Source organism: Anguilla rostrata, chromosome 3 (genome assembly GCF_018555375.3).
Source record: "Anguilla rostrata isolate EN2019 chromosome 3, ASM1855537v3, whole genome shotgun sequence".
Lineage (NCBI taxonomy): Eukaryota > Metazoa > Chordata > Actinopteri > Anguilliformes > Anguillidae > Anguilla > Anguilla rostrata.
In genome coordinates this window covers 56,578,534-56,593,951 of record NC_057935.1, presented here as the reverse complement: position 1 = coordinate 56,593,951, position 15,418 = coordinate 56,578,534, and the positions used below count along the sequence as shown (strand labels likewise).

Here is a 15,418-nt window from a genome sequence, read left to right as displayed (position 1 = left end):
ATTAATAGTTAAGTTGAACTTTAATTCATATTCTCCATACATACAACACAAACAGCAATTGTGTTCTTTCTGATTATTGCATTAACAAGTAGCCTACATAAAGCAGACATGCCATGATACATATACTCCAAATTTATTCTATTTCATATTTTAATTTGACAACATCCACTCCTTTGATTGTGAAATGATTACTAACTTGAACATTAAGATGAAATCAAGTCTGTTTACTTTAGCTCATAGTTTCTGTTGTTTCCATAATCATGAGCTTCATCAGTGCAACTCCCTTGAAATGGTATTGCAGAAAAGATTTAATTTAATTCAATCCAGGTGATTATTTCTTAATCAGATATGTTCTCAATGATATGTATCATGCTTCAGAACAGTATCACTATATAATAACATTAACACGAATGACTGCTTCTCAAGTGCTCCCTCTCTTCTCTCATCTCCCTGTTGCTAAGGTCAGATGTGAGGAAAGCACCAGGAGTTCTGTTACTCTTTCTCAGAAGGGCCTCTCCAGAATCACTTGCTCCCAGTAGTCCCTGAAACTTACCACATCAGTCAAACTCTCACAGTACTCCCTCATTCCCTTCCACAATGACCTCTGCATGTACACAAATATCCATACCACCCCCTGGATCTTACCCCTCACCCTCTCCAGGTGGGACACCAAAGCTAGGTGTGCCAGTGATTGGCTGGTTCCAAACAGGTCGATATTGAAGCGGAGGGAGCCTCCATTGTACGGAACTGGGTACGGTGGCGTATGAACACTGAGGAAAGTAGGTGACACCGACCTGTCAGCCAACCATGTCAGGTTTCGTCTCTGAAAGACCTCCAGATTGCTTTCAATTGGCTGTAATGGCTGCCAGTCTACGATCATTGCATCCCCCGGAAGCTGGAGACGGGAGCCGAGTTCAGAATCCAGCAGCAGGCCTCTCAGTTGCACCTCATCCAAGACCGTCAGCATGGGCTCAGGATCAAGCTTGGCTTTCAAGATGGACAGGAAGCTATCAAGATTCTCTGCCTTACCACAAATTGAAAGAATTGCCTGGTAGAGAGAAGTGGACATCAAAACGGGGCTGGAATGGGTGTGAGAGAGCAAATAATGGATAACAAAAGCCTGACAACCTAATTACATGCACAATTGTCACATTGTGTAGTCGGTAATAATGAATGCTATGTGAGCATGGGTAACACATAGGGTTTGTACTGTACAAGAAGAAACACCTTCCAATAATATCAGATGGCCCACTTACCCGCTTGCCCAGCACTGTAAATTTGGCCAACTTCTCCGGTCCAGAGTCATTGTTTCTGGTCAGACGCAAGACTCTCACGCTGGGGTACAGTTGGCGTATGTACTGTTGAACCCATCTCTGAATTATCCTTGCCACGCCTTTTCCCCTTTCATTTGGACACACCCGTAACCCTTCCACAACAACTGTGTGCCCCTCATCCACCACCAGGCCTGATTCCAACGCCACCTGAGAATAAGTCACCGTCTTATGACCAATAATAGTACCAATAGCATCCCTCACTGATACCATAAAATGAGGTGAGAATAAACAATACTGTTGTAAATACCAACAATGTCAAAATCACACAGATCTGATCATTATTCCATTATTCCATTCTGCCCTGATTGAGCATCTGGGGCAATACAAAAGGACTAACCGCTGTTTTCTGTTTTGTTTTTTCCTCTCGGTCCATTGAGCTCATTGAATATCCACACTCTAGTTCTAGCAATAACTTGAGCAGCCGAGACAAATCATTCACAACGTCAAAATCTAGCTTGTTCCAAGATGGTTACTTGCTTGTGGTAGAAAAGCTATTTGTTGTTTATTTTTTATCAAATACAGGTCAATTTTAGAGTTGAATTCAGGGCCATATCAGGTAAAAAGCAAACAAACCAGGGTGATATTACAGAGTGCTTAAGCATTCCTTATTTCTCTCATTAAACTATGCTATTCCACACACCTAATGCTGTACACATTTCACCCATTGACTTTCTTTACTTTTATACATTCCCAAAACTATACAAAGGCACCACACACCAGTTTTCCCTCCCTCTTTGCAAGTATCACCACTCTATTTGGCTCAGTCATCCAGGAGTGGTAGCGGTGGGGCAAGTAGTCGTTGCCACCATATATGTTATCTGAGATGTCCATCACAGCATCATAATCCTCGGGTTGTGCCAGCCAAAAGGTGAATCCATCACTCTCACCGATGCTTCTCAGCTCCATCATTTCCAAGTCTGGAGGACAGACGCAGAAAACCTGATAATGAAAAAAATCAAAACATCTGGGCAAATGGGTAACAACAAATATATGTACAGCAAAGGTTACCATACAAGTGGCTCATCCATAGGCAAATAACATCCCTGCATTCACAGGCCATGAATAAAAATCCGGGACAAGTTGAACTGCTGGACATAGCTAGCAGACATCAAGAAGAAACATTGTTGGACTCCATTTGGTAGGAGCTTCAGTGACTAGACAGCTGTACTTGTTATGGTTTCAGCAGCTGTGTCTAACCTGATGCTAGCATTGAATTCTGAGTGAAGCGTGAAATGTTTCAAACTCTAAAATAAGTTTTTCACATTTTTTTTTTTATATTTAGGGATAAAAGGCTAGTCATATGCCTCAGCCTCCTAGTTTGACTACCCATAACTTCTGACCTAGCTGATGCTTACTGTGCGAATTGGTTTTAATGTGTTCATGGGTATGAATAACTCTTACATAATGAGTATTGTACCTTATCGGACCTGTGTTTAATAGTTGTGCCAATGACCTTTGGTATGCACTTTGGATAAAAGCGTCTGACAAATAAATGTAATGTAATGTACTTGAAGAAGGCGACAGAAAGCGTCAATCATTTTCTATTACAGTAATTTGCCGTCGGTATGAACTGTTAGGGTCAATTTGATCCCAAACATAAAAGGCGTCATAAAATTTTTTATATAATAGGAGGGTTATTCAAAAACCCAGATCACCACCATTTTCGTTGAGTTTACACTGGCGTTCACATTTTTGTTCAGCACATGCAGCTACATGCCATAGCCTATATTTGACAAAGACAGGCACAAACAGTGACCACCAATAAATTCCATACAGGCGGGTAAACTAGCCTGCAGTATCACCTATCTCACAGAGGTAGTCTACAGTTCCAGACACCAACAAAAAAGAATTGCAATTTTAAAAATGGTAGGCTACCATAATTTATCTTCCATACTATTAAGTTCAATTTCTGAAATCTCATCTCAAACCAATGTACAGATGGATGGAATAAGAACTAGCCTAATGAAATTGAAACATAAATTAAACTGAAAGCAAGGCCATAAAATTAAAATATAATGTTCGGAATACGTTTCTTTCATATCTTACATAATATCGTAACCCAGACTGTACAGGCATGCCAACACAACGCAAATAGAATTAAATTACGTACAAGACAGAAAGTTGGACTAAACTTCGAAACAGTTGGCTAAACAACCTACCGTAGTGTTTTACTGTTAGTGCGTCTTTTTCTTTCGGAATAACAGCTATGAACCAGACTTGTAGAGTATATGGAAAGTTTCGCTCGGATGTGGACTTCAACCAACCTTCGGCTGTTAATGTGTTGTTTCACTTCGCCTCACGCAGAAGTGGCCTCACCAAAAGAAAAGCAAGTGGGCGGCATGTTAAAAGACAACCAATTTTCAGTTTTCATAACTTTTGTGGCATGCGAAGTATAATTATTAATTAATATAATTAATAATTATTTTAGTAAGTTAACTCGTTACGTTTTAAAACTTGATTTTGACGATTCCTGGAAATTATTTGCGTAGATATATCACAGATAAGTGAGCTCAGGTAGCCTATAGTGGGAAACTTTTCGGTACACTATTCTAGAAACCATGAAAAAGCAGTTTTTGATATAGGCTACTTTACCAGTCTGCTCAAAATCCTATCTCGGTGGCAACCTCCAATGTGTTGGGGACGTGAGTGTCGTGTCTAGGAACCGACAGAATTCAAAGTCCAATCATTAATTTGTAGAAAATTACTTCACGAGGAAAAGACACCACAGCAGCAAGCTCTTCGGAAGTTAGACTTTATTTGCACATGTGCACAAAGCCGGATCAACTATGCAGAATTCAACCTCGATAGTCAGTTTCACATTCATTTTATACACAAATGTACCCCACAACTCCTCTTAATACATTTCTTAAAATACCAGCCATCTGTCCTTCTTGGCACCACAATGATTTGAATTTCCTGTTCTTGGGTCGGCCTGACCTTCTTGGCACCACAATGATTTTATGTTCTTTAGATGATAACGTTATTGTGGAATGTTACCCCAACTTTCCCTTAAACAAATATTAGTCTTTATTCTGTAATGTTTCTTTACGTTTTCAAGTTACAGAGTTTATAGCCTCCTGTAATTTTCCATTTATATTCAGTTTACATAAGGGTCACTGTAAAAATATTAGTCTTCTAGCACTTCAATAGCGTTTCGTTAGTTTTGGAAAAATATTCGTCTTCTAGCACTTTTATTTGGCAATAGCGTTTTGTTAGTTTTGGAAAAATATTCGTCTTCTTATTCGTTTTCTGCTGAGTGAGTAAGTATGGTTTTTTTTAAGCCTTCTGCGTTGGCTCTTTTTTCTACAGTGGATACTGTGGTTTCTTGCGTTTCCATAAGCTTAGCTGCAACTACTGATATAGGTTTATTGGATTACATATTGCTTATATGAGTGTATGGTTATACATGTGATATATTTTTATCATGAAGCATCGAGAGTTTGGAGAAAACAGTTTGATCAACATTGATGAGAATGCCCTAACTTTTAACATGTGACGTCATCTCAATCATGGGGAGTCTCAAAATTTTCCTACATGAGGATTAAGTGAAATATGTTTTTTTTCTGAATCCAGCGGTTTAAACATGCTTACACCCGCGTTAGCGCAAACCACGCCCCGTTGCCACATTGGTCAGCAAGATGATATATATATATATATATATATATATATATGTAGACAATTTGGCATGTTATGACACTAATTTTTACATCTGGAATAAGGAAAATACACACTTTTTGGATAAAGAAATAATTCACCTATACATTTGGTAAACATAGTTACATTTACTTTATAACACTTCCATAATATTGAAGCAACATACTGTGTATACAGAATCATATTGAAATATTGAATATTGTGGGTATGTATGCCAAATTTGACACACTGTGCTTAATGCAGCTAGAAAATGTGTCTCAGCCCTGTTGGGGCTCCTCATTGTCTTTCTGTTGTGGCGGCTTTTCCCCCAGCAGGTGATAAATCTTTGGCTGGGGCCCCTTGGTCCAGCCACGGGTATTACTTTCGTAGGCCTTCCACAGTCTGCCATAGTAATAGTCGATTTTTATCTTGGCATAGAGCTTAGACGGGTCAAATGCCTCAGAGGATTCTTTCTGGGGACTTGACTGGGGCTGCTCTCTTCTTGACTCCTATAAAATAAAAGGAAGAAATACATCACTGTTTCAAAAGGGTCTAAATTGTTGCATCAATTAAAAAGGTTGTGTGTTGTGAGAATGAAAGTCATTGATGACAGTGAAGGAGAGAACACTGTGGGTAAGGTTTGTGAAAAGAGTAAAAGTGGTGTAATATGAGGATTATATAACAACTGCCATGATTGTAATTTAGACTTCACACTCATGGGACACCATTTCACTTTTGACGTGAAACCCTAGAATGAACATAAAAGTTTTCACTTTAGAATATTAAGTGGTTACCATCTAGGGTTAAGAAAAAACCTGACGCGCTGTAATTTAAAGTTCTTGATTTCTCCCTCTAAATGGACTTCTTTTGAAATTTTGTGCTTGGTTTGAATTTGCACACCGATTACTTACCCTTGCTTGATGGAAAATTTTGCTCTCATTTAAAAAATGTTTCCGTCATGTGCTTAAACCACAGCAGCATATTGTACCGCAGTGGTGAAAGCACTGACCAACACAACTTATCAGCACTGCCTTGATTGCAAAAAACAGGAAATTGAAACTTCTAGCAGTTTCTCTGCTTAAGATAATCAAGCAACAAACATGGACAGATATCCATAGAGCAATCATTTTAACTGTTTACAAAACCCAGCTAATCCACACAGTTTTCACAACCCTCCTGTGATATTGTGTGGTTGCGGTGCCCTAGAAATATTTTCGGAACACTAAATCAAATTGCTTTATGAGGTCTTAAACAATTCATAAGTATTATAAAAGTATTGTGACTATTAAGGTAAAATGTTAAGCTGATTTAGCTGATTCTGCTGGTCAGATTCTTCTTCTTATTATTATTATTGCAAGTTATAAGCAATTACTATTCTCACTTTTGGTTTTAAGATCTTATATGCATACTTTGTATTTTTGGTGCAAATATGTTTCAAGATCACCTTGTGAATCAGTTGGTGATTATTTTCAATGATGAACCAAAACAATTGTCATTATAGGAGGTGACATTCTGTAGCATATGGTTATTTATGTTTAAGTGATGTCTTAAAAGCTTGATGGATAAATATGTTGTAGAAGATGCATAAGTGGTCTACAGAAAGAGGTTTACCTGTGAGTCTGTCTGTGGGTCTGTGAGAAATGCTTGTTCAACCTGAAATACTTCCCTCCTGAAAAATATATCAACAATGTTACAATGTTATGTTAAATGTTGAAAAATGTACAATGTATAATAGAAATGACACAGTCCAGACGGTGACATTTCTATTGCATACAATCACAATTTTCTCACAATGGCAACTAAAATGTTGTCATGCTTTCCAAATTCTTGTTACTGCTTCTGTATGTAAATACATGTAAAAACATGTAATAGTACAGTAAGTCTCCTTTGGACTGATCACTGAATATCCAGTTGAGATATTCACATATGAAAAATGGGATTCAGGGCAAAATGTGACTATTAGAGCGGTGTGTATATTGTTGAAAATTTACATTGCTGTAAGTTGGGCATGGACACCAACTAGGATAGGTCCTTCATAATTTCTTTTATGGAAGTGCAGCGTCACTGGAAAAATAACTGCAGATGAAATTCACAGAAGCACAATGTCTGTGACATTATTTGTGTGTTACCCATAGTTGAGCATCCTGCTCTGATTTTATGCACTTTTAAGATGCTGTGCATTAATAATTCCCTTACAAATGTCTAAATCAGAACAGCCCTAAATAGCTTAAGGGATAACAGCCTTAGTCCATTATTTAGAATAGGAAATTAATTTTTGTTTGGCAGAAGTATTTTTATCTTTATATCTGGGAATTTAATCCAGTGTATTGATATATGGATAAATAAAGCAGAAGTTGATTATACTCTGGATTTTATTACCTGAAAAAAAAACTATGCACTAAAAATATAAACACATTGACGTTGCAGGCATCATCAAGTTAATGCCAAATTTTCTAAGAATGCTTACATAAGTCGGGCAATCACCAGTAAACACCCTGCTGGCATAGTAAGTAGGAAGAAGCTCAGATAATTGTGTGCCTAGACTATCGCCCATGTCTTGAGGACATAATGCAAAACTAAAACGTACAGAAGAAAGTTCAATCATTTCTACAGTTACAACAATTAAAGTACTGAATAGTACGTGCATGTGAAATGATATATTTTTAATGCAAATACATTTATCGAGTTTCCTGATTGCAGACCAGTAATGCTAATGCCTGATTTCCCCATATAAAAAGATATATTCACAATTATAAGACTGTTACCTAAATTAATGGTTCAGTATGGTGGCTCTGAAGTGCAAAACACAAAAACAAAAAGAAAACGCAAAACAAAAACTTTCGGCCCTGAGGTGCAGATGCAACATACAAAAAGAAAAACTAGTAGCCCCCAAGTGCAAAACAGAAACATACAAACAACAAGCAGCCCTGAGGTGCAGATGCAACATACAAAAACAAAAACTAGTAGCCCCCAAGTGCAAAACAGTGCACTTTGGGGCTACTAGTTTTTGTTTTTGTATGTTGCATCTGCACCTCAGGACTACTCCTTTTTGTTTTTGCATGTTGCATCTGCACCTCAGGGCCGAAGGTTTTTGTTTTTGCGTTTTCGTTTTGTTTTTGTGTTTTGCAGTTCAGAGCCACCGTAGTATTTTCAAAAAATATCATGGCAGGAAAGAAATAATCCATGGTAAAATGTAATGTAGTAGTAGTGTAATGTAATGTGAGTAGTTCTACCTGCTATTGTAATACCTCCTGCGTAGGTAGTATGCGACAATCAATGTGAGGACCGTGACAACAGTGACAGCTGCCACCCACTTCCACCAGCCCCCCGTGACTGTCTGTATATGTGCTTCCAATTCTGGGGCCTCTGGTATGGACACAACAAGAACAATCAAGTCTTTATGTGCATGTACATACACACATGCATCTATACCTGCATGCACACACACACACACACTCACTCACATGTACACATGCACACACACATGCAGACACAGTAAAAAGTATTTCAATGACCATTAGCACATAACAAACATTGAACCAAAAATAATATCAAACTATTTTTTCTTTGTGTTCCTAAATAATGGGCAAACTATAAAAACAGGTAATTTGTTGCAAGTAAAGGCATTCCTGCTGGTATTGGTACAGGGGAGAGTGTGTGTACCTGCAGTTTTTGTGCTGGTGAAGTCTGCACAGGCCTCCAGGTTCCCAGAGGGAAAGGTAATGAACAAGCAGCAGTGCTTGGTACTATTTCCCATGTCTGCTTCGATCAGTTTGAGGGAGGTAGTATGATGGGAGGAACTGCTCTCTATTTTCACATTCCTTTTGTGGTCTGAGTAGACGTGTGTGCCAAACTGGGGGTGGAGGATCCCCAGTTTGCTGCGATTTTGCCCCATAACCATCTCCCAGTTGATTTGGGTAACTTTGTCCTCACTCAAAAGGTTACAAGTCACAGTCAGCTCCCCATCTTCTAGCCTCTGAAATATGGAGATCCTGCTTTTGGATTTACCTTCTCAGGCAGGCAACAAAACAAGGACAAAGATTTAAAAAAAGATTTGTTTCTTTGATCAGACAGTTTTCAGATGACAAAACAAGGCATACATTTGGCAAAGTCATCATCAAAATGGAAGCTCACTACGTACAAGTTCATAGTCATCTCAGTCCATTTCCTACTATTAGCTAATTCTCAAAACCAGATTAAACTAGGTCAGGCAGTGTTCATACTGATGACAAGGCAAGGCAAATAAGGCAAACCGATATGACTATATTTTTGGTGTTGTTAGTGTATTGAGGTCCCAGTTTTCCTCTGAAAGAGATGGCCTGAGAATAAATGAAAACACTGAGAACATAATGGAGCTAAGTGCTGCTACAGCCAGGACAGCCACCATAAGACTGCACATCTACTCCCCATACATAACCAGTGTAATGGTTCCTGTATGGCACACTTTCCAGTAAACTCAGTCACGCCTTTAGCCAGAGCAGGGCCATTTGCAGGTTCCCGACTTTTGTTTCCTCAGGTTGAAGCAAGTAAACCAGGTTGTTATGGATCTGTCACTTAATATTAATAACACAAAGACTTATAGGGAATTACTGAACAACACAAGAACAATCAGAATTAACATTTGTGGCTCAGTGTTAGCCTCAGTTGTAGAAAGCATTCATCAGTTTGGCAAATTGTAGGTTTTCCATATTTGTTGCAGTAAATATTCAGTAACCATGTGTCTGTTGTAAGTATGCCAGGTTACCTGTCTTCAGGAAAGTGAGAACAAGCAGGGAGAAGATTAAGTCTTTTCTCATGGTGAGATCCTCTCTTTCTTCTTAATTTCTTTGCCTCCACTTTCTGGTGCCCAGTGAGAAAATTAGTCTTGTCTCTGGTATTAATCCGGCTCTTTCTCTCACTCTCTTCTCACGATTTAGTCGCTGAACTCTTTTTTTTCTCTCAAAGGAAGTGGATGCTTAACGTGTTACTGTTTTTTTCAAATCTTTCTATTTTGCAAGGTGGGAGTTTCCACTGTGCTAGCATTTTAACGAGAAACCACACTGACAAACGGAAGACGTACACGCAAAGACGCACACATGAACACACACACACACGCACACTCAGTCACAGATACAATCAATTTCGCAGTACTTATGCTGAACAAACAGATCAAGCTTAATCTATGATCACAATTCTGTTAGTATAGCAAGCCATAATATACAGTTATATAAATTAAATTACGAGTTGAATTTTGGACATCATTTGCTTTCCTCAGTCTCTTTTTGCTGTCAAAGAATCATGAGAAATCAAAATAGAAAGTTTCATGCACAAGTTTAAAAAATTTTATACAGGGTCTTGCATTTTTTTCCCTCTGCTTTCCCCAAAAGTGGTTTTCTAAACATTTAAATGCAGATCCATCCATTATAATGTGACCATTGTCCTAAAAATAATATTTATAAAAGCATTCACAAGGAAACATCACAATCTCAATAAAACTGTGTGTGAGTGAATGGTGTGTGTGCCCTGCAATGGACTGGTGAACTGTCCCGTGTGTATTTCTGCCTCTCGTCCAATGCATGCTGGGATAGACTCCGGCACCTCCCACGACCCAGACCAAGAATAAGTGGGTATAGATAATGGATTGATGGATGGAATCATTGTAAATGAGTATGTATGATATGTTAATATGTAAATGGTAAATGGACTGCATTTATATAGCGCTTTTATCCAAAGCGCTTTACAATTGATGCCTCTCATTCGCCAGAGCAGTTAGGGGTTAGGGGTTAGGTGTCTTGCTCAAGGACACTTCGACATGCCCAGGGCGGGGTTTGAACCGGCAACCCTCCGACTGCCAGACAATCGGTCTTACCTCCTGAGCTATGTCGCCCATATGTGCATAATATGTGCATGTGAGCTATTGTAAATGATTATGTACAGTATGTTAATACATGTAAGTAAAGTAACACACTACCAGTATTTATTGAGCTCCTCTCTTTTGGCAGTTGATGATTTCTGGTGATGTTTTCCTTCATGTTCTTTCCTGATGCAAATGGATAGCAGAAAAAATTGGGTAGGCCTACCGTGCTGTCAGTTCATCAAGGACTGCGCTACTACATATAACCACATGGTGGCCCCTGAGCTGCATTACCAAAGAGAATAAGCGAATCACAGGGGGTCAGTGGAAATTCAGGCTGATTATTTTTAGCAGTTAGAGTTCTGCAGATATCTTCCAACAGCTGCAGTGACACAGACCTCATTTTCTCATCCCAGATTGATCTTGACGGCAGTGTTATATATTACAACCCCTGAAGCAATGCAATTAAACAGTGTGTTTGTTTTAGTGTATACACAGTGTAAATGTAGCTACAGAAGATGGGTCAAGGTTATGCAATGTGCTGTTCTGTCTGACAGTAGAGCTCAATGTGAAGGTTAAAGTGAGGTTCTACAGCAGGGGTCCTCAATCTTATCCATAGAGGGCCGGTGTGGGTGCTGGCTTTTGTTTCAACCCAGCAGTAACACACCTGATTCTACTAAATGAGGTTCTTAGCAAAGATTGGTTGCTTAGTAGGAGCAGGTGTGTTACTGCTTGGTTGGAACAAAAGCCAGCACCTACACTGGCCCTTTCTGGATAAGATTGAGGACCCCTGTTCTACAGGATATAGAAGTCTTTAAATTATAAGACAAGCACACTGACTCATAAACACCTTTAAAGTCTACTGTCTAATTGCTGCATAGCTATTGAATCTCCAAACCTCTGATATATAGAATGTAAAACAGAAATTGATTCATTAATTTTTCTGGGTATAATACTAAACACTGAATACTGGAACAGTGTTAGATCTGTGGTGCCTTTATCATTGCCTTGAGCTTCTTTCTCTTTTGCTCAATATCTGCATGTTTCACTCATTCTCTCAACCATTCAATGCCCAGGTAAATCGTTAATGCATGCATGGCAAAGCAGGGTGAGCATACAGTGTGTATGAAAGTTAAGTGAAAAAATTATTAAACAACATTTCAGTTGAGCCAGTTCCAACATTTCATTCCCAGCACCCATTCCACCCCAACATCTCCTTTCTGCAACTCTCCCCTTTTCATCCACATCTCCTCCCCCTTCCCATTACTCTCCTTTTATCCCCCTTTCTCCTTCACTCCCTTGTCCCATTTCAGTCCCTTCCCCATCCCCCTCTTCCCTCCCCCAATATTAATTTATTTTCCAAGTCAGTGACCTCTGGCATCCACAATGGGCATGCACTGTGTTCAAGGAATTATTTCAACCCAATGGGTGTTGACATCCCTTTTCTCACATACACACACACACACACACATACACATACACACACACACACACATGTGTAACAGTAACAGCACAAGATAAGACAATGTTTGACTCATGTTTCCTTGAAATGGTGTGTGTGTGTACCTTGCATTTAAAGATGCTCTAAATAAGGTACCCTGCAGAGCAGTTTCACACAGTTGAATCTTTTTTAATAATTGTGGCTTTGTTTTTGATATAATGGTTATTGTTAAATCCTAATCTCTAAATCCCTATTCCTATTTTAACTTCTTGCCACCCACTCTAATACAACCTTTCTCCTTCCCTTCGTTCAGAGAGAGAGTGTGTGTGTATGTTGCTTATCTATCTTATCTAATTGACACCTTAGCCTCAGCATTGTCACAATTTCCATTATATTTCCTCAGTGTGAATATGTGTGTTTTCACACATAATATATATTTTAAAATCTGTTCCTTATTATGAATTACACAAATTGCCATATTTTATGTTTCATAATTTTTAATTCGCTAAATTATCTGTATATGGTATAATTTCTTTGAGAAGATGTTTCTGTGCATGCTTGAGTGTGTCCCTGTGTGTGTGTGCACATTTTGTGTGTGTGTGTCTGCATGCATGTACATTGAGCATGTCTCCATATATTTACCTGAAAATGTGTGTCTCACTATCTGTGGCTGTATTTGCATAAATATCCTCTTAGGCACATTGGAGCTCCCAATCTTACTTTTGTATGTCTGCCAGTGTCTCACCACCGCATCACATGTTTCCCAACAAGAATGAGAGAGGACGACTAGGTTTTGGTTATGTAAGGCTGTAGTCCTGTGGCCTCTCCTCTCTGATGCATCGGCATGTGGTCGGCAAGGCTGCCGGGGCAAAAACAGAGCTGCCAGCTGGTCTCTGTGCCAGCTTGCCTCACAAACATCCCCTCCCCCCACCCAGCATGCCTTCCTCAACACTTCCCCTGACACAGATGCACTGAGGCAGGGAGGGGGAGGAAAATTCCACTAGGATTTCAGTTCTTCTGTTGTCGTGACCAGACCCTAGGATGGATAGCAGTGGGTTCACAAACAGCAGCTACTGAAAGTAGTGCATTATTCAATAGGATTTTCAAGGAAACCCAATGATTATGTTTTTGAATGAGAACCCTGATGTGAGAAAAAAAAATTGTAAAAGGGAAATTGGGAAATGGGAGGGGGGAAGGGGTACTTGTCAATTTGGCCTGATTTGCATGTTATGTTCCCAAAATATTATCTTGCACACCTTTTTTCATTTACATTTACCTTTAAATTTCCATCTTGCCCTGACCAATGGTTAGCCATTTCAGATATTCAGAGTAAATAATCCTGTGTTGTCATCCTATGCCTGTTATAGGCCTTTAATCACTCCTTATGGCGTTTTTGGGTGACTAGAGTGCATGCAGTAAAAAGAAGAAAAAAAACTCATTCATGCCTGTGAGGTGAATGGACATGCATTCTTTGGAGTTAGACTTTATCTTATTTCACAATGTAGCATCCATGGATTTGTATAGCACAAATAATTTCAAGCAAGCAACTATAAGACTGCACACCCTGTCCTAATGAACTTAGCACCTCTGGAACTCAGATGGTAAAGCTAGGTGATTTCAAGGGCTCCTCTGAAAGGGCACACAGTAAGCAATGGAAATGAAGTGAATTTGGATACCAGGTGACCCCTGTCATCATTGATTGTAGCTCACAAGCCATTTCCCACGCCCATTCACTGAGTGTCCAATCAAAGTTTCAAAAAATTCCTGCACAGCATGCCCGTCACCCTATAATGGTCTGTTAAATTTGTGTGGTATATTTATAGAGCCCTTCATAACAATGCTAGACTAAACTAACCTCAAAACGATCTGCACATGCATGATATAATGCTTTATGGAGCCCTGTACGGTGGAAATGAGCACTGTGAGCTTGGATTTCCTTTCATTTCAAGCCTCTGTACTCTGTATTCTTCAGCAAGTAATGTTACTATACCAACAGTTCAAATACAACCCCCCCCCCCCCCACCAAAAAAGTGAATAAAATGAATATATTTTGTTTCTGGTTACCACACACAATTCATCATAATTATGGTGCAATTCAATATCTCTTTCAAACTAAAAACTGAAACCAAATCGTTACCCCTTTATTTTTCCAGCTCCCCAAGATTCAAAATGTCCCCTAGTGTTGCCCCCCCAGAATAAAAATGTGTTTAATCTCAGGTCCAAGCTTTCATTCTCACACAACAAGGAGCTGTGTGTCCTCTGTGGTCTGCACCAATTAAAAACCAACCGGTGTGCTCAATTCTAATTGCAACTGCCCCCTCCCCCCAAAACCCGTCAGAAGCACTTCCACACACTGTCCTCTAAACCAGAGAGGCTTCCTTCTCACAGTGATGACACTATGCACTGTACTCATGGACAGGTGGATGAGGGGACACTATGAAAAGCACTTCATCTGCACCATGGCAGTGACATGGAAGTTCATATCCAAGAACAGATATTCAAAATTTGCCCTGCTCTCTTGTGTATTGGCTGTTCTTCAGCTCTCATTTCCCTCCAATCAGCCTCAACTCTGCTCACCCAACAGCCTCTCTCCCTATACCTCTGTTGTACTTGTACCTGTGATGAAACTTAACCAAGTAACAGAATCAATTTTAGAGGATGGTGATATGACAGTGGCACAAACCACCTCATTTACTCTGGTTTAAGTCTTTTCAAGTCTCATCAATTACTGTTGGTGCACCTGCTCTACAGTATATCTGGCACACACAAATTTTTGTAAGGCGTTGATAGTCAAAGTAGTGGTCAATAAACAATCACTGCTTTCTACACTCTTCCCTATGTGTGAAGAGAGAGGACGAAATAAACCCTATTGATTCCAAACACCACTCTAATGAAATACATCTCTTCACTGGGTGAAGTGTAACTCCAATCAATAGTCTGTATTGACCCTGAGTTAATCATTAGAGGGTTTTCACACCACATAGACCACATAGTCTATATTTAAGTTCTGCACTGCAATTCCAATTTGCTTTTTTAGTGATGCGCTTTAGTAATATAATATAATTTTCAGCCATGATACATGTAAATTGCTAAATTTGAAATATATACACAGAGGTAGTGTAAAGACTGGAGAACAGAATATGCGAACATATTAGCAAGAGACCTGCAACTTGGAGA

General features: G+C 39.3%; 3 protein-coding genes across 3 annotated transcripts in view; 1 reads left to right on the top strand and 2 right to left on the bottom strand.

Moving 5' to 3' along the window:
• Positions 1 to 15,418, top strand: part of si:dkey-6n21.12 (schwannomin-interacting protein 1) — a 178,923-nt gene that overhangs the window by 87,915 nt on the left and 75,590 nt on the right. The gene's annotated exons all lie outside the window — the stretch shown is intronic.
• On the bottom strand, positions 2 to 2,243 carry nat16l (N-acetyltransferase 16, like). The gene is made up of 3 exons (XM_064328494.1): positions 2,052 to 2,243; positions 1,257 to 1,481; positions 2 to 1,048 (listed from the first exon to the last, which is right to left on the bottom strand). The coding sequence occupies exons 1-3, from the start codon at positions 2,241 to 2,243 to the stop codon at positions 503 to 505; spliced, it is 963 nt and encodes a 320-aa protein (XP_064184564.1). The 3' UTR covers positions 2 to 502.
• On the bottom strand, positions 4,968 to 10,185 carry si:ch211-196f2.6 (immunoglobulin domain-containing protein). Its single transcript, XM_064328495.1, has 5 exons — positions 9,712 to 10,185; positions 8,631 to 8,975; positions 8,201 to 8,333; positions 6,579 to 6,636; positions 4,968 to 5,476 (listed from the first exon to the last, which is right to left on the bottom strand). Exons 1-5 carry the CDS (start codon positions 9,761 to 9,763, stop codon positions 5,246 to 5,248), a joined length of 819 nt encoding a protein of 272 aa, XP_064184565.1. The 5' UTR covers positions 9,764 to 10,185; the 3' UTR covers positions 4,968 to 5,245.

Bases quoted from the DNA above. Each gene is read 5' to 3' on its own strand.
- nat16l (XM_064328494.1), bottom strand. From the start codon at position 2,243: ATGATGGAGCTGAGAAGCATCGGTGAGAGTGATGGATTCACCTTTTGG. The intron at 1,482-2,051 runs GTGTGTGGTGCC...ACTTATTCTCAG, and splicing joins CAAAGAGGGAGGGAAAACTG to GTGGCGTTGGAATCAGGCCT. The intron at 1,049-1,256 runs GTAAGTGGGCCA...TCTCTCTACCAG, and splicing joins TTACAGTGCTGGGCAAGCGG to GCAATTCTTTCAATTTGTGG.
- si:ch211-196f2.6 (XM_064328495.1), bottom strand. From the start codon at position 9,763: ATGAGAAAAGACTTAATCTTCTCCCTGCTTGTTCTCACTTTCCTGAAG. The intron at 8,334-8,630 runs GTACACACACTC...TGTCCATACCAG, and splicing joins CACCAGCACAAAAACTGCAG to AGGCCCCAGAATTGGAAGCA. The intron at 6,637-8,200 runs GTAGAACTACTC...TATATTTTTCAG, and splicing joins AGGAGGTATTACAATAGCAG to GAGGGAAGTATTTCAGGTTG.